Source organism: Phascolarctos cinereus, unplaced genomic scaffold (assembly GCF_003287225.1).
Source record: "Phascolarctos cinereus isolate Bilbo 61053 unplaced genomic scaffold, phaCin_HiC Scaffold_726;HRSCAF=1367, whole genome shotgun sequence".
In the NCBI taxonomy this organism is placed as follows: Eukaryota; Metazoa; Chordata; class Mammalia; order Diprotodontia; family Phascolarctidae; genus Phascolarctos; species Phascolarctos cinereus.
In genome coordinates this window covers 52,901,903-52,921,479 of record NW_027556098.1, presented here as the reverse complement: position 1 = coordinate 52,921,479, position 19,577 = coordinate 52,901,903, and the positions used below count along the sequence as shown (strand labels likewise).

The following is a 19,577-nucleotide window of genomic DNA, read 5'->3' as shown; positions in this document are numbered from 1 at the left end:
AAACATCATTGTCAGTTATGTTTTGTAATGTCTGCAGGTCTTTTCCCAACACTGAAGATTAGCTTAGTGATTTCTCTTAGTAATCCAAAAACATTATATTATTTTGACAGAAAAAAGAAAATGATTTTAATATTCACATAGGTACTTGAAATGCTACTAAGTCAATGTTCAACTTTCCCAAATATTTATTGGAATATTCTCTGGATTCTTCTTAAGAAGAAGAGTTAGGAAAGAAAAAAATTTCTAGCCCTGTACAGTTGGGATTTGTTCTGTTTTGATTTTTGCAGTTCTTTTTTTTTTTAAATGAGTGAGTCACTCAGAATCTTCTATGAATTCCCATGTGCCTATTTCCCAGCCTTTTAAAACTTTTTTTTTTTTTGCCAAGCTAATCAGTTTCCAAGAAGTGGTAGTTGGAAGCTTAAATACTGGTGATACTAATCAGTCTTTCAAATCTTTGTTGCCTAGCCAAGCTTCCTCACAGCACCAATTCTTGCAGTACTTGAATCCTATTATTTCCTTGATGTTCTGGCATGGTCCCTGAAGATTAGTCATTGTCTTAATAAAGTTTGGGATCTCTTATCTTGAGCAGAAAGGAAGTAGAAATAACCATGTAACTGGGTAGCCATCTTTTTTCTTTTTTTAAGGAGCTCACCTTTCTTAATGTTACATGATGATATTGAGTTTTAACTTTTGTTTATGCTCCTTCAGTTTTAGGGGAAATGTTAATCATTAGGGAATACCACATGAGTAATTCTGTTATCCTAATTTTTAATCAGAACTTCAAATTTGACTTCTTATGCCAGACTCCTATTATGGCAAGATGCCCAGGCAATTCTTATTCTTGATAAGTATTAATGTTGATAAATTAGCTGTAATCATAATACCAAGAGAAGTCTATACAACTGAATTTTTTTCTTTTAAGTAATATGTTTGTTGTTTAGACATTTTCAGCTCTAAAATATTCCTTTTCTTGGTATTTTTATTGCTGTTATTGTGACCAGTAATAGCAGCTTATATTATTTATCACATTTTATATTTGCAAAGCAATCAACATACATTTTCTCGCTTGAGTCTTGCAATGAGCCCAGGAACAAACAATCCAAATGTCTTTATCTCTGTTTCTGAGGAAACTAAAGCTCAGAAAGGTTTAAGTTACTTGCTCAAGGCTTCATAACTACCAAGTGGCAGTCAGATTTTCTCATTAGAAATCCATGTTACTCAGAGGTGTGGGTGTTTTTTATGTTTTAAGTAAAATGTTTCAAATAAAATTATTTTTAATGGCTAGCTAAATCTTGAGTTTCTTGTAGGGCCAAAGAATATCAAATCTGAATGAGTAATCCTATAAAAAACAAACAAACAAATGTTTTAAGTAGTGGGATCATTAATACTTTGAGTTTATCATTGTACAGGGTGTCCTAAAAGTCTTAGTAAAGCCCAAACATATACTAAGACTTTTGGGACATCCTGTAATGCAGAAACTAGTGGCAACCACTGTACTGTTTTCATAATCTCTGCAGGTGCTCCCTTTTGTTCCTTTTGTTCATTATTCTTTGAAAAAAGCTCTTTTTACATGAAACCCCATTTTCTTGCTGTACTTGGACAATTTATATTGCAGTACCATTTGCAACAGCACAGTTGCTGTGTTGTTAAGACACAAAGGGCTAGAGTCTAAAAAGAAGTTAACTGCACTAACTGTGGAAGCATCAACTTGTCAGTTAAAAAAGGGTTCTGTGGTGAGATTTGCAGAACCCCACAGGGAGTTTGTATAGTTTGGGCCAAATTTCTTTAGAAATACATTGTCTATATTTAAGTTCTTTGTGATGCCCGAAGTACCAATTCTTATAGTTGGAGTGATATATTAAGTTGTTTTTGTTTTTAGTTTTAAAAAAAATTTGAAACACAGTGATAGTGTGACAGTTTTCAAAGGTTATATATTTTAACATTTTGAAAACACTCCTTAATCAAGAAAAGTTAAAAGAGTTTTTTTTTTAAAAAAGGGGTATATTGACAGTACTACCAATTTAAATAAGACATTTATAAGTTAACTAATCAGCTTGATTTTTACAATTTGGAAGTTTGGGGTACTTTGCAGAGAGTTAAAGGATTTAGGGGTCCAGTTTTTAGTGCTTTAAAAAGATTCTTTAAGGTTCCAGTTCTTAAAAAGGTTCATGGCATTGAATTTCAGGGCATTAGCTGACATGAACAATGACGGGAGAATGGATCAGATAGAATTTTCTATAGCAATGAAACTTATCAAACTGAAGCTACAAGGTTATCAGCTACCTGCTGCACTTCCTCCTGTCATGAAACAGCAACCTGTTGCTATTTCTGGTGCACCCACATTTGGTAAGTCTGAAGATGACTTAACTTTTATGTTATTTCTCTGTTTCTTTTAATGTTTAGAAACAAAAGTGATACCTTTGTTTTCTCCTGAGTGTAATATGGTAATTCAGGGGATATTTTATCTGTTCTGGAAAAAAATGAATCTATCGTGGATGGTGTCAAAAGCAATTCAAAAGCATGTTCATACTAGTTAACATTATAACAAAAACAAATGCATTAACAGAGAAAGCTTTCATTCTCTTGATATACCTTTCACAGATGTCTCTCTATTTCATTGAACTCTTGATCTCCATTTGTCATACACTGCCTTTTTATTTCTTATTCTGTAGCATCTTTAATCCTCCTGATGATCATAATATGACCTTTCATCATTGAAGCATTGTAGGAATACCATATTTTATGATTTGTAGGTTCATGCTAGTTAGCAACATAATTGTTTTTTTCTTTATTTTTAAACTTTTATTACCATTTTTTAACATTCTTTTCTTTTTTTAAATTTTGAGTTCCAAATTTTTTCCCCCTCCTACCTTCCCTATCCAGTGAAGAAGGCAAGCAATATGATATCAGTTACACATATGAGATCATGCAAAACATTTCCGTATTAGCTGTATTTCAACAAAAAAAGCAAGAAAAATGAAGAGAGTGAGAAAATTATACTTTAGTTTGCACTCAATTTATCACGTCCTTCTCTGGAAGTGGGTAGCATTTTTTCATCCTGAGTCCTTTGGAATTGTCTTGAACCATTGTATTAATTAGAGTAGCCAAGTCTTTCACAGTTGATCGTCATTACAACATTGCTGTTACTGTGCACGATGACCTCCTGGTTCTTCTCACTTCACTTTGCATCAGTTCATATAGGTCATGTCATGTTTTTGTGAAACCGCCATTTCCAATTCTTTGCCACCACAAAAAAGAGCTGCTGTAAGTACTACATATATGTCTTTTCCCTTTTGTCTCTTTGGGATACAAATCTATCAGTAGTAATTCTGAGTCAAAGGGTAGGCACAGTTTTATAGCCCTTTTGACCTTGTTCCAAATTGTTCTCCAAAATGGTTGGACCAATTCACAACTACTAGCAGTTTATTGGTGTACTGATTTTTCCTTCAACTCTTCTAGCATTTGTCATTTTTTGGGGAGGGGGGCTAGTCAGTGGGGTTAAGTGACTTGCCCAGGGTCACACAGCTAGTAAGTGTTATGTGTCTGAGGCCAGATTTGAATTCAGGTCCTCCTGAATCCAGGGCCGCTGCTCTATACACTGTGCCACCTAGCTGCCCTGCATTCATCATTTCTGATAGGTATGAGATAGTACTAGAGAGTTGTTTTAATTTGCATTTCTCTAATTAATAGTGATTAGAGCATTTTTCTCATTATGACTATAGATAGCTTCGACTTCTTTGTCTGAAAACTGTCTGTTCATATCCTTTGACCATTTATCAGCTGGGAAATGGATTGTTATTATAAATTTGACTCAGTTCTATGCACAGTGTATTTGAAAAATGAGGCCTTTATTAGAGAAACGAGCATAAATTTTTTTGATATTACTTCATTGTCTATGGTACCTTTAGCAAAATATAATTTCCCTGATTATCTCTTTTTTTCTTTTTTTTTTCTTTTTGGTGAGACAATCAGGGTCAATTGACTTGCCTAAGGTCACACAGCTAGTAAGTGTTATGTGTCTGACCCCAGATTTGAACTCTGGTCCTTTTGATTCCAAGGCTGGAGCTCTATCCACTGCACCACCTAGCTGCCCCTGCTGATTATCTCTTTTAAATTGTTCTATTTTTGCTTTTGATTTGTCTGAGGTCATGATTGCTACCCCTGGTTTTTTTTTTTAACTTCAGCTGAAGCATGTTAGATTTCTGTTCCAGCCCTTTATTTTAACTGTTGAGTGTGTCTTTCTGTTCCAAGTGTGTCTCTTGTGAAAAACGTATTGTTGGATTTTGGTTTCTAATCCATTTTGCTATCTGATTCTGTTTTATGAGTGAGCTCATCCCATTCCTAATCACAATTATGATTATTGTGTATTTCCCTCCATCTCATTTTCTTCTGTTTCTTTTTCTCTTTCTTTTTATCCTGTCCTTCCTCAAAAGTCTATTTTGTTTCTAACCACTGCCTCCCTAAATCCATCCTCTCTATTATCATTCCTCTTCCTCCTTCCCTGCCCCTGGGGTTAAGTGACTTGTCCAGGGTCACGCAGCTAGTGATGGTCAAGTGTCTGAGGCTGGATTTGAACTCAGGTCCTCCTGACTCCAAGGCTGAAGCTCTATCCACTGCGCCACCTAGCTGCCCCAGTTTTATTGTTTCTTTATGTCTTGTGGAGTCATTAGCCTTCCAGTTGTCCAGTGCTAATTTTTAGGGAATTATTTTCTTTCTTTTTTCAAATTTTATTTTGATTTATCAACAATTTTTTTGAGTTTTAAATTTTTCTCCCTCTCCTTCCCCTGCCCCACCCCCCCGATGGAGTGCAATCTGATGTAGGCTATATATATATATACATATATATATACATTCCTATTAAACATATTTTCACATTAGTGATGTTGTAAGGAAGAATTAAAACCAATAGGAGGAACCATCAGAAAGAGGAAACAAAAACAGAAGAAAAAAATTGCAATTAGTACACTTCAATCTGTGGTCAAACTCCATAGTTCTTTCTTTGGATGTGGATAGCATTTTCCATCATGAGACCTTTGGAGATGTCTTAGACCCTTGTGTTGCTGAGAAGGGCTAAGTCTGTCAAAGTCAGTCATTGCACAATGTGGCTTGTTATTGTTGTACAACGTTTTCCTGGTGCTGCTGACTTCACTCAGCATCAGTCCATACAAGTCTTTCCAGGTTTTTCTGAAGTCTGCCTGCTCATCATTTCTCATAGATCAGTAGTATTGCATTACATTCATATACCACAACTTGTTCAGCCATTCCCCAATGGATGGGCGTTCCCTCAATTTCCACTTCTTTGCCACCACAGAAAGAGGCACTATAAATATTTTTGTACATGTGGGTCCTTTTCCTATTTGTATGATCTCTTTGGGATACAGCCCTAGAAGTGCTATTGATGGGTCAAAGGGTAAATAAGAATTGTTTTCTTCAGTGAGCCTTTGTACCTCATTTTCCATTTGTCCCATTCAGCTTTTTAGAGACTTCTTTTCTCCATGAATTTTCTGTGTCTCTTTTTACCATTAGGGCAGTTCTGTTTTTAAGGTGTTATTTTCTTCGTGTGTGTGTGTGTGTGTGTGTGTGTGTGTTTGTCCCTTACCAAGCTTGTTAATTCTCTTTTCATAACTTTCTTGTATCACTCTCATTTCTTTTCTTAATTTTTCCTCTACCACTCTTTATTTCTTTCTTTAACTCTTCCAGGAATTCTTGTTTGGATTGAATCCAATTGGTATTTTTCTTTGAGGTTTTAAACTTGCACGTGGCTCTTTTTACGTGGTTGTCTTCTTTTTGAGGTTTTGTTTATAGCTGTTTTCACATTACTGTCTTCTGAGTTCATGTCCTGGTCTTCCCTGCCACTGTAGTAGCTTTTTATGATCAAGTTCTTTTTTTCTTTTTTTTTCTCATTTCTGCAGTCTATTTCTTGACTTTGAACTTTATGTTAAAGTTGGTCTCTGCTCACCTGGGGTTGGAAAGGCACTGTTTCAAGCTTCAGGCTTTTTTGTGTTGCTATTTTCAGAGCTAGTTCTGGGCTTCTGCAAGTTTTTGGTGCTTCCAGGGTGGTGTGATGCTTGAAGAGCTATGGCCCCTGCTGTCCTGGCCAAAAGACTTTGGTCTTTACCCAGAAAAGTTCTCTGATCCCCTGCTGCTGCAAGCACTCTGTTTGCCTTGTGACCAAACCCTACCACTCCTCTCTGCCCTGGAACTATGACCCAGAGCTGTATATGGGCAACAGAGTTGTCGGTCTCAGCTGTATCTAGTGCCAGTGAGTCATCCCCTGTGATACCTCTCTTTCTCTTTTTTGAGGCGATTGGGATTGAGTGACTTGCCCAGGGTCACACAGCTAGTAAGTGTCTTAGTACGGATTTGAACTCAGGTTCTCCTGACTTCACGGCTGGTGCTTTAGCCACTGTGCCACCTAGCTAACCCCCTCTGTAATCTCTTTCTGACTAGTTGTTCGACCTCCTCCCATCTCTGTGCTTAGAGCTCCTGAAGCTGCTGCTGCTGTGGCTGTGGCCTCATGTGGGGGCTCTGGAGAGGCTTCTGTCCTGATGTCACAAACTTTTGCTGCCAATCTCCTAAGTTTTTTTAGGCCAGAAAAATGTCTTTCACTGACCTTTTTTTTGGCTCTGCGACTTCAAAATCTGCTTTGAGACATTATTTTGAAGTTGTTTGGAGGGGAATGTTGAGAGAGTTCAGCTGAGTTGACTCTAATCCACCATCTTGGCTCTGCCAGCATAATTGCTTTTTAAAGCTGCTTCCATATTTGTATGAAGTTTCTCATTTTTCCTCTCCCTTCTACAACAGTGGGATCTGTGAATTCATATGTGGACATAGATATGAGGTTGAAATTCATCACTTAAGCCAGACATCTCAATCTTAATGATGCAAGTCAGTGCCAACTTATCTCATTAGAGGACTCTTAAAAAAAAGAAAACATCTGTATTTTGAATAAATGTCTTGTTCATAGTGGTATTATAATTTTTCACATGTACGTAGAAACTTTTGTAATGAATAAAATTATTTAAAAGCATTCATAATTTCTTAATAGCTTTTTATCATATGTTTACTTAATAGATATTAATAGTAGTACTGTTAACATGTAGGAGTTAAAAAGTCTTTTAATTTAAAAATGGGTTCTCATTCTCAGAGATATGGAATCAGTACGATAAACTAAGTCAATATACTTTATAGCAGGCCTGCACAACCTGCGGCCTGCCAAAGGATTTCAGGTGGCCCATGAGGAAATGTAGAGGTAAACATCCTCTGCATTTTTTGCTGGCCGCCTTGTGCCTGTAGGCCATAAGTGCCCTGTGGGCTGCAGGTTGTGCAGGCCTGCTTTATAGCATTTCGTTTTGGGGAGGAAACTCCTCCAGTTTTAGTAAGTGAGACTAAAGGAGAAAGTTCCATAAAACCCTAGGTTATAAATGGTTGATTAGCTAAATATTGAATTTTGGTTCTAAGTTGTGAATGACGTTATTATAAAATGGAATTGATCTGATCATACTCATATAATCCCTTCCAGCTCTAAGTCTGTGCTCCTATGATTTTTTGTTTTTGGGTGAGGCAATTGAAGTTAAGCGACTTGCCCAGGGTCACACAGCTAGTAAGTGTGAAGTGTCTGAGGCTGCATTTGAACTCAGTTCTTCCTGGCTCCAAGGCTAGAGCTCTATTCACTGTGCCACCTAGCTGTCCCTTGATTCTTTATTCCTATAGGAACCAAAATAGGAATAAACTGATTATGGGACAATGGCGACATGATCTGACATCTGTCTGACTTTTTCCACTCCAGTTTTTCGTATGTTTAGATTTTTTTTAAAGATTTGTAATATTCAGTTTAAACATGATTGAGAGAGTTTTTGAACTTTTTGAAACAATAAAAAATGTGAAATAGAAGCCCTTCTCTATGCCCCACTGGTAGCACTTCCAACCTTATGTTTTCTTTTGTCATGTAGGTCAACATACAAGGGTTTGATACCTCTTAACAGAATAAGGTAGATTCCTCTGAAGTTCCATAGCACTTTGTTCCTCTTTGTTGTTGTTGTTGTTGTTGTTTTTTTAGGCAGTTGGGGTTAAGTGACTTGCCCAGGGTCACACAGCTAGTAAGTGTCAAGTGTTTGGTCTGAGGCCGGGTTTGAACTCAGGTGCTCCTGACTTCAGGGCCGGTGCTCTGTCCACTGTGCCGCCTAGCTGCCCCATCACTTTGTTCCTTTTACTTCACATTCACCTTCTACTTTGTAATGTGGTTTTCTCTTCACATGTTTGACCTACATAGGCACTATATAAATGCTTACTCCCTTCCCCTTCTTCCTTACCCCCTACTATATTGTAATATCCATGATGAAAGAAGGTGACTTATTCTTTGTACTCCGTGTAGCATCTACCACAGTGTTATGTTAGTGTAGTAGCTTTAAGAATGTTTGATGAGGGGCAGCTAGGTGGCACAGTGGATAGAGCTCAGGCCTTGGAATCAGGAGGACCTGATTTCAAATCTGGACTCAGACACTTGACATTTATTAGCTGTGTGACCCTGGGCAAGTCACTTAGCCTCGATTGCCTCACCAAAAAGAAAAAAAGAATGTTTGATGAATAGATGCTTGAGGCCATCAGGTAATTCTGGCTGTCTCTGACATCTAGACCTGATGAGATACTGATGTAAATGCATATACCTAAAAGAAATAACAAATTTTACCTATTTGAATTATTGCTTCTCCTTATTTATAACATTTATAATTTCTGTATCAGAGCTAAAGGTTTTTTTAAAAGCACTTATAAACCTTGAAAATTAAATATTATGAAATTGCTCAGCTATACAGAGAGATGGTAATACCCTTGATCATGTGGTAACCTACAAATGCACTACTTCTATGTTAATGAACTTTGAAATTCCCTTATTTGATCACAATCTGTTGTCAATCCAGCTATCCTTTGCCTTGCAACCCCTTACCCTATTCTTTGTCCTCATCGTGACCTCGAGTCTCTGAAGTCCTCCGTTCTTTCCCAGGCTATCATCCCTGCTTTGGCTACACTCCTCCACCTTTCCCATTGTGACACCTTGATGACTCTACATTATCCTTTTCTCTTGAGTCTCTTGCTGCATTATCCTCTTGCTTATCTTGCTTTGCCAAGCATCTGAACCGTCAAAAATACAGAAAAAGGAAACTTTTCAGTAAATAACTATAAATGGACTTTCTACAAACAAAGTTAGGTACACATAGTTTTTCACAGGCTTGGTCTCTGCTATTAATAATGACTTTCATTACTGTTCTTCATTGATAAAATATACAAAGCTCATCTGAAAATAAAAATTTGTATGAAAATGTTTTTAAATCACTCAAAAAATAAAACTGTAGACCTTGTTTTTTGATCATTTGCATGGTTTTTAGTCTCTGCAAAATGTGACTAAAATTAGAGGAGTAGCATACAAAATAATGTTATGGAGGTGAAATGTACAGAACTTGGCAACAAATTGGATATAGGCAGTGAGTGAAAGTGAGTAGTTGAGGATGATATTGAGATTGGGAATATTAGGTGACTGGGAGAATAACGGCACCCTCTGGATTAGTAGATCTGAGAATCATATGCATAGAAGTGAAAATGGAATCTGTGGTAGCTGATGAGTTCCCCAAGTGAAATAGTGTCTAAAGAGAAGGCAGTCCTGGACAGAATGGGGAGGGGTACGATAAGACACCTACAATGAGTGGATATGACCTGGATGGTGATCTATCAGAGGAGACTGAGGAGTAGTTAGATGAGTAGGAGTACAAATCTAGAGACGAGAGTATCAAGGGGAAGAGAGTGATTAGTGATATAAAAGACTGCAGAGCATGCAAGGGTGATGATTGAGAAAAGGTTATTATATCTGGCAATTAAGAGATCATTGGTAACTTTGGAGAGCGAAGTTTAAGTTGAATGATGAGATCAGAAACCTGACTGCAGAGAGTTAAGAAGAGAGGAAGAAGGAATGCCATGGCCTTCTCAAGAGGTGTAGGCGCAAAAGAGAGGACAGGAGATGGAAGGATCAAGTAAGGATCTTTTTGAGCCTAGGGAAGACATTGGTGTGTTTATAGGCAGTCGGGAAGTAGCTGATAGACTGAATGAAGATTAGTGAGAGAGTAGAGATAATAGAAGGGGTAGTCTGTTAGAAAAGGCTGGATCATTTGTACATGTAGAGAGGTTAGCCTTGGTAAGAGGAACTACCTCTTCATGTAAGACAGGAACAAAGGAGGACATAGTGACTGAAAGTATCTGAGTGAGGTGAGGTGAGATTAGGAGGAAGTAGAAGAAGGAGCTCCTGGCAAACAATTTTAACTCTTTCAGTGAAATATGAAGCAAGGTCCTGAGCCAAGGGGTGGGGTTTCAGGAGGTGGCATGGGAAGTTTGAGGAGGGATGAAAAGGTTTGGAAAACCCACTATGGTAAGTAGGACAGTGAATTGATTAGGGAGGTATAAAAGAATTATCTTGTCAGAGTGAGGACCCAGTTGAATTTATGTAACATAAATTTGTAGTGGACTCATCATGACTTAGTGATTTTTCTCCAGTTTCATTCAATAGTACACGAGTAGAAATGTAGGCAGTAGATTGTGGGTTTAGTACAGGCTGAGGCTTCACAAGGCAAGAAGGTCAGTAGGATAAGGAGGCAGATGACTCAGAGAAGAGGTCAGTACAGAGTTGAACTGGTTCACTAAGGTGTCAGGAAGAAGAAAGGAGAAAAATATAGTAAAGACCATGTGATGGTCTGGGAGAGAACTGAGGACAGAGGAACTAGGGATCATTTTAAGGATGAGAACAAGCTTTGGAGGTGCAGAATAGAGGAGGAGGGGGAGTGACAACAGCTCAGAAAAAAAACTTGGGCTAGACTATAGTCTTTTGAGTCATCTGTATGGAGATGATAATTAAACTCATTTTGAGCTGCCACCAAGGGAGAGAGTGTCTAAAGCAAAGAGAAGAAGTCTTCGGGACAGAGCCTTAGGCTATACCCATAGTTAGTGTATGTGGCATGAATAATGAATCAGTGGAGGAGATGGGGAGGACTGGTCAGACAGGTATGGAGAGAGCCCAGGATAAAAACATGACCAATGGAATCAAATGCATCAGAAACCAAGAAGGAGGAAGACTGAGGAAAGGCCATTAGATTTGGTGATTTGGAGACCATTGGTAACTAAAGAGAGCAGCTTAGGATGAGTGATGAGATCTGACATCAGGTTTGGGAGATTGAAAAGTAGAGGAAGTGGAGGTATACATTAGAGAGCTTTTTCAAGGAATGTGGCTAAGAAAGGATGAAGAGATATAGTGTGATGCTTAGGGCTATTGGGATCTAGTAAGCGTCTTTTGAGGATAGGGGAGACTTGGGGTTGCAGGAAAGGAACCAGAGAGTTTAGGGGTTAAAGAGAAAGAAAGAATATGATAGTGGAGGCACTGGCTTCAAAAGACAGGATGCCTATGGAGGGATTGACCCTGGTGAAGAGAAGGGCCACCTCTTCATTTGAGACTGGAGTAAAGGAGGAAATGGTGGGGAATGTCAAGAAGAGGGGAGAGAAAAGAATTTTTAGTGAATAGGCTTGATTTTTTTGGTCAAGAATGAGGTGAGTGTCTTGGATAAGAGTAGGAAGGGAGGGGATGCTCTTGGGGAGAAAAGAGTTTTGGAACATCTGTTGTGGGGAGTGGAATAGAGAATTAATGCTCCTCTTGAGGCCCTCTACATCCAGGCTAACTGTCCTGCTAGCTATCCCTCTTCTCTAACATGCTGTCTTCAGACCTGGTGCCTTCATATTTGTGGTCCTGGCCCGAAGCCTGGAATGTGACCATTTTTTGTCTCTGCCTTTCAGAATCTTTAGCTTCTTCAAGGCTTAGTTACTTTTGATAACTTTTCCATGCAGCCTTCCCAGCTTTCCCCCTCCTCATCTCCTGCAACTGGAAGTATTTTTTCCCTTCTCCAGTATCCTTTGTCCAATCATTCCACATCCATCCTAAATGTATTTTTTACTTATGTGGCCAAATTGCATCCACCATCCACCAAAGAGAATGTAAGCTCCATGAAGGAAGGAAGACCTCTGTGTCGTTTATCTTGGTATTCCCAAAACTTTGCATGTCATTGCTGTTGAATGTTTGTTGTTGAACTGAACAGCTTTCAACGAATAATCATTTTGGTAATTTGACTATTTATATGAAACCCAAATTTGTCATGGTTCAATAGGAAAAAACCTTTTATGCTTGCCCTAATGGAATCCTGTGTTGTAAATGATTCACCTGGATTTAACTTAAATCTCTTTGCTCATTAGGTATGGGAGGCATTGCCAGCATGCCGTCTCTCACAGCTGTTGCTCCAGTACCAATGGCATCGATTCCAGTAGTAGGAATGTCCCCACCTCTCGTATCTTCTGTTCCTCCCACAGCAGTTCCTCCCCTGGCTAATGGCGCGCCTTCTGTCATACAATCTCTGCCTGCTTTTGCTCATCCTGGTAGGTAACCTATTATAACGTAAGCCCAATTTTTCCATAACTTTTTTAGAATATTTGCTTGTATTGAATGTTCTTTCTGTTAAACTTTTAGTGCTATTTGATTTTTAGGAGTAAGGGCATGGACCTGTGTTTTCGCTGGAGGACTCGCCTCCCATCACCACTGACTATAGGCATCTTGTCTGCCTCAGAGCTTTGCCTATATCAGCAAGAGGTTAAGTGACTTGCCCAGGGTCATGTAGCCAGTATGTGCTGGAGGGTAAACGTGAACCCGGGTCTTCCTGGTTCCTGAGTCAGCTCTCTATCTACTAAGCAACACTGCCTCTCACTTGATTGTAATTTAGTTATATTTGGGTTCAGAGAGGAACATCGTGTTGATTCACATAATTTCTTCCTTTAGCAGATTAAAAAACAAAACACAACAGCTAATACATAATATGCCAGAGAGGTTCAGGTTTGTGAGAGCAAATTGCAGCTGGGTACCACTATCAACAGATGGGAACCAAATATTAATAGCCCTGAAAACAAATCTCTTGCAATGGCTTGATTAAAAAAAACCAAATAATTAAAGCATGAATTGCAGCTTTTATCATTATTAACAATATTAATAACTAATATGTGTATAGTATTTTAAGGTATACAAAATTCTTTACTTATATTATCATATTTTATCCAAATGTTTGTTCATTTTTTTCAACTGCTGTTATCATACTTTAAGAAGGATTCGCCTTGTCACTGACGAACCAAACAGCCCACAAGATGAGAAAGTATGTGTAGGAAAAATGTTGTATTTCTCCATTAAAAGTATTTTTCTATGATGGAAATATAAGTAAGGAAGTTTAATTCACATAGTGGTTTACACTTAAATACTTAAATGCAGACATAAACTGAAAATAATCTTAAATTTGTTTATTTCATTTTGGAGCTTTGATCCTGAGAATCTCGTGTGTGTGTGTGTGTGTGTGTGTGTGTGTGTGTGTGTGTGTGTGTGTGTGTGTGTGTACACATACATACATATATATTTAATCCAACAGCACATTAACATATGAATCTGTTTGGGTAGATATGTTGAAACAAGTGACTGTAGATGTATCTGCATAAATACGAAAGTGTCATGGTGTAACAAGTCATAGCATTAAATTAATGTTAACAATTCATTGACTTTTTTGTAATTAGGCATAAGCATTATATGGCCACTTTTGAACTTACCACGCTGGTCTTGATGTTCCCCTAAATTACAACTAAATAGTTCACATACCTCCAGGATGAAATATAAAATCATCTGTTTGGTTTTCATTATCGCCTAGCCCCGTCCTACTTTTCCAGTTCTCTTATACTTTATTCCCTGCCGTGTATCATGGGATGCAGTGATAACTGGCTTCCTTGCTGCTGCTTGCATACTGCACTCCGTCTCCCGATGGGGAGCATTTTCACTGGCTATTCCCCATGCTTAGCACGCTCTCCTTCATCTTCCTCTCCTGCCTTTCCTGGTGGCCTCCCTGTTCTCCCTCAAGGCTTAGCTAAAGTCTTACTGTCCTCCTCAAACTGAGCTCCTTCCCTCTGGGACAGCTTTCTTGTGTATATATTTTTTGGTGCATAGTTGTTTGCATGTTGTTTCTGCCATTAGACCATGAGCTCCTCGAGAACAGGGACTGTTTTTATCTTTCTTTGTATCCGTGGTACTTTGTACAGTATTTGGAACATATTAGATGCTTACAAAATGGTTGCTCTTTTAAGGTGTTACTGAATCAACATCAAAAAGGCATTCCTTTTCACTTATTTTTCCAGTAGTGATTATGGGTTTGCAAATTTTCTGCCCGGAAATGCCGCACATTTTAAAAACAGCTGATAAGGTTGAGTGTGCAGTCTGTAGATATGAAATGGAGTTTTTTCCTATGCAAAGCAAACCAGTCTGTGTGAATATGAGCTAAAACTCATACACTAATTGTACGTTTATGTAGAAAAATTGCATAACTAACTTCAGCTTCATATGCTTTCAGTCAATAAAATATTGTCCTGTGTTTTTCTTTAAGCAGTTAAATGATTCTATAATTAACTTGAATAATGTTAATCTGAATGATTGAGGTAGCAGCACTTTCCATGGAAGGAAGGATGATTTTTTGCTTCAGGGCTTTTTTTTAGTACTAAAGCAGGAGTTACAAGGGTGGAGAGAGTAAGGAGAGAAAGTGGAAGGAATTTAGTTAGCTTTTTGTGTCTTTAAGGGTATTATGAAAGAGGGATGAAGAATGATTGATTTCCAACTCGTATTTGAAGATTTGCAGAGTTTAATATTCCTATGTGTTAAAAACATTCCATGACTATCTAACGAAAATCACCCACAATGTATTTCTTATTGCAGCCACGTTGCCAAAGAGTTCTTCTTTTAGTAGATCTGGTCCAGGTTCACAATTAAATACAAAACTACAGAAGGCACAATCATTTGATGTGGCTAGGTAAGTTTGTTTGCCTTTTGATTATAGTAATGAGTGGTCTAATCACATAATAAATTCATTAACTATTTAACACCTACATTTTAAAATGAGTTAACAGTCTTTATTATTTTCTTACCACATAATTTCTGTAACTAAGCAAAATATTATTGGTGTTCTATAAATGTTGACTCATGCTGAGAATTAATTGAGGAAAAATAGGTTTTATTATTTCTTGTGTGCTTTGATTACTAAATATATTTTTCCTAACAGCATAGTATTTCTTCATTCATTACGTGTATCACCTACAAAGATATTTCCATTAAAGAACAGTTTTGTATGCTGTCCATCTTCCAGCACAGACTTAATTATTTTTGTGTCATGGACTCACTTGGTAGTCCGGTGAAGCTTATGGACTACTAAGAATGTTTTTAAATGCATAAAATAAAATACACAGGATTACAAAGAAATACGATGAAAAAATCAATTTACCTACTTAGAGTTAGACATTTTAAAGTAGCAAATGAAATTTCCATATAAAGATGCTAGGCAAAGGTGTTTAATTGCTATTACAATAGAGGATTTGTTTTTTAAGCATTCAGAATTTTCTCATAGGTTTTTTTGTGTCTTTAGGTGGCAAAATCTCATTTCAATGGAAAACATTAAAAGGAATGTTTCCACTTCAGTTTTTGGTTGATTGTGAACCAGCAACTCTTTTTAAATTAAAAATCTTTATAAAATGATTTGTTTCATTTGCCTTCTGTTTGTCTACAGAAGAATCTGTTGAACATAATTTTAAAAGTATATTCTGAAGAGCTTTGCAGAAGTTGTGTAGTGCCATTGATTTATAGTGAGCCTGTTAAGTAATGATAATGAAAGCCACACAAGAAAATCTGTCTTCTTATTTCAAGTTTATATACTAGTAGATGTAAAAAGTTGGGCATAGTGTGTTCTGACCCCATGAACTAACTTGGCCGTTGTTTGTGGGTTTTTTTTTAACTGAATCTTTTATGTGAGTTTTTGTTTTCATTTGCTGCCTTTTCTTTCTCAATATTGAATATATTTCTAAATTTTCAGTAAATTCATGGTTCTTTGAGTTCTTTGAGTTCTTTGAGGCTTTACAAAATGTTTTCTGTCCCATGCATACATCTTCAAAACGTAGAGGGATTTTTGTTATGTAAATGATAGTACTAAATATTAGTGCAGTTAGAACTAGCCTCACCTTAACATGTCATCTTTTTGATATGAATAATTTAAATTCCTTGCAAATAATCATAATTTATGACTAGTTTAGAAAAGTTATGTCCTAGGAAGGCTACAGAACAGCACTTGACTTGGTAAGTATAATCTGGTGCCTTATTCATGTGTAATACTCCCTCTACTCTGTTAGTGAAACTTAAAGATAAATTGACTTCTAATAAGAAAGTAAGAGTATAAATTAGCGGAATATTAAGTTATTTAAAATGAGGGAATTATCACAGCAGAATTCACAGTTGGAGTCTTCCTTGTAAGTTTTTTTTCCCCATTTAAAGAATTTATTGTAAATTTTTGTCAACTTTCAGAAATAAATTATTTAATATGAATGAATATATGTTTGTGCCTTCTAGTAGCTATTATAAAGCACTTTATTGTTGTATTAGAAAAAATATCTATTACTTTGTAATTTGGAGAGTTGAATTTACAAAGACATTTTTCAGCTGCTAGGATATTCACTGTTATATACAAAAATCTAATATAGAGAACAGAAATTAAAATTGATAGGTTAAGCTTCTGGTTGTTTTAACTTTTGCCAAGTAACATGGAAATTAGCCATTAGCAATATAATGAAGAGAAACGTCTTGATGAAATAATAATTGTAACCCACATCTACAGTGATATGTCATCATTATTCTTAAATAAAAGGTTACTTCAGATTGATTTTCTTGATAGCCTATGTTCAGCTCCTAATTCGAAAGTATTTTGGCGTTCTATGGGTAGTATCATTTAAGCAACTAATCCCTAAATAGATCTAGATTCAAATTAAGTCCTGGAAAGGAATTTTCTTCAGGTGTGCATCAAGGCATGTTGGCAAAAGAATGCTCATCATTGGGTTGCCATCCATCTGTTTTTGTGCTATCGGTTTTGCTTGTGAGTATTAGGCCGTTTGGTTCCTCATCTGTAATGGTCTTCAGTGCTGCTTAGAGGCAGCCTTGAAGCCAGAGAATGCCCTGCCTCTGACGCATCCAGGGCAACTCAGTTAAGCTCTCAGTGCACTAGGCAGTTCTCTAAGACTCTTTAAGTTGTGGAGAAGGGGCTGATCTACCTTGGTAGAGGAATTTCCTTACCTGGAGTTCCTTATAGCAATGTCATCTGAGATACACTGTGTATCTCGTGGTTGGAATTTAAACCTCTCAGAATGACAACATCTTATCATTTCACTTTAATAATAAATACATTTTTATTTTTGGTATGTGAAAAATTAAGACTTAAATGCCTTCAGAGGTTGACACTCTTTACTTTAGCGTGACAGAAATGGTATAGGATTAACAACCATTATGTCATCACTTTTGCTTGCTAACAATTTTCTATCCTTTTTGACTAGCCTTCAGCATATAGTAAATAGAGTCCATAAGTTGGAATGGCCATTTGGACTGATTTTATGTCTGTGTTAAAAGGTGAATAGATAATCTTTTTGGTAAATATGCATATTGAAATAGAAAATTAATAGACATGAGAATAAATAAGAAATGAAAGCTACTGCTTTTTTTTAAGGCAGTTAATTTAAGCAAAGGGAAATCATAGACATAGACAAATTTTTTCTACTAATTTTTATCTTTTTAAATTCTTCTCTTAGTGCCTCTCCTGTGGCAGAATGGGCCGTTCCTCAGTCATCAAGACTGAAATATAGGCAACTGTTCAATAGCCACGACAAAACAATGAGTGGACATCTAACAGGTATTCAGATAGGTTAACATATGAAAAATAATTTTGAAAAATGTCATCTGTTTTTAAGTTTCATCCTTTGCTCTATCATGAAAACACTGAATTTTCTCTTTAAAAATCTTCAACAGAATTAAATAAAAACAAAACAACTTTACTAAAGCACTTTTCTTAATTTGCATATTCTTGAATAATACTTTCCTTCTCTGTCTACCTCATTTCTGTTTATCTACTGGGAATGCTCAGCTAATTTGCTTCTGTACCCCATAATAGGTTCTCCATGGGGAAAGCTCTATTGTTTGGGAGTAGAAGAAACTATTATAATAATAGCTTTAGTATATTTTCATTTTTAGGAAACTTTTTTTTAAGATTTCGAAACCTTTATTTAAGTTTTCCAAGTGCTTTACGTATGCTAGCTATCTCATTTTGATTACAGGAGGATTCCAGTACTACCTAGAAACCTTTTAAAGTATATTGTTAATGTATTTTTAAAGTAAATTTTTATCAGTTGTAGAAATGCTTAGAGAAAAAGAGAATTATCTAGTTATGATATTAAATATAAAGGAAATAGATTTTTTAAAATGGAAAAGCAGCATGATTCACTGAAAAAATTGTGGATATGGAATCAGAGGACTTAAGTTAAAATCTGAAATCTACCACTTAATACTTGGATGGCTTTAGACCAGTCATTTAATCCCCCAGAGCCTCAGTTTCCTTATTTATAAATTGAGGTATTTCTATTTGAATGAACTCTAAGGGACTTTACAGCTCTAAATCCAAAGTCTTGTGATCCAATAAAAGCACATTTAGTTATTTCTTAACTAGTATTAAATAATTTAACATGTTCTCAACAAGGGGAAAACATTTTTGTAAGAACTTTAGTCCTTAAGAGTCATTAATTTGATACTTTTGTTCGGTATTCCTTATGGGTTCCTTTTCCTAAAGCAAAATATATGTGAGTGTGGGTATCCTTCTGACTTTACAGTATGTCAGTGGCAATCCTATTCAATTAGTCTTAATATCAAACCCAATGGCCTTTTTTAGCCCTCATCCAGTTCAGCATGAGACTCTTGAATATCCCTTCCTTTTTGAGACCCTATCTTCTCCTTAGTTTCTTACCAGTTGCCTCATGGCTCCTTCTTGTTCTGCTTTGTTGTCTTCTCATCCTCTATCTGATCCTTTAAGGTTTTGTCCTTGATTCTCTTTTCTTTACCTTCTTTTCCCTTTGAAGTTTAAATCATTTCCAGAGCTTTGCCTGTCATTTCTAGGCAGATGACTCTCAAATCTAGATATCTAGCTCTGATCTTGTTTCTGAGAGTTATACCCGAATCACCAACTGCCTGTAGGCCACCTCTACATGGATATACCTCAATCTCAACATGTCTAAAATTAAGCTTATTAGCTTTCCCTTAAAGCATACTCTTAAACTTCATTATTTCTGTCAGTAGCATGAGTTCACCCTGTAGCCCATATTTGAAATATTTGTTTTTGACTTTTTTCCTTTGCCTTACCTTGTAGATCTCATAAGCCACCAAATCTTTTCATATCCTACCTCCACAATATTTTTCACCTCTGACCTCTTTGCTTTCTTTCTGGTGATACCACCCTTAGCATATTCACCCATTTTTACTACTGTAGTGGAGGTGGTGGAGTCCTTTTTTTTAAAAAAATTTTTTTTTAAATTCTGAATTCTGTCTCTCCCCCATTGAGAAGTCAAGAAATACAGTACCCGTTATACCTGTGAAGTTATGCAATATATATTTCCATATTGGT

The 19,577-nt window shown here is 36.7% G+C and overlaps 1 protein-coding gene across 4 annotated transcripts in view; it reads left to right on the top strand.

The window, feature by feature from the left end:
• ITSN1 (intersectin 1) overlaps nucleotides 1–19,577 on the top strand; it is a 279,339-nt gene that overhangs the window by 68,797 nt on the left and 190,965 nt on the right. For all 4 annotated transcript variants that reach the window (XM_020995909.2, XM_078146543.1, XM_020995907.2 and 1 more), the window contains 4 exons: nucleotides 2,186–2,346; nucleotides 12,280–12,459; nucleotides 14,816–14,909; nucleotides 17,719–17,819. In XM_020995909.2, the coding sequence (XP_020851568.1) occupies nucleotides 2,186–2,346; nucleotides 12,280–12,459; nucleotides 14,816–14,909; nucleotides 17,719–17,819 (536 nt within the window). The remainder of the gene's footprint in view (nucleotides 1–2,185; nucleotides 2,347–12,279; nucleotides 12,460–14,815; nucleotides 14,910–17,718; nucleotides 17,820–19,577) is intronic.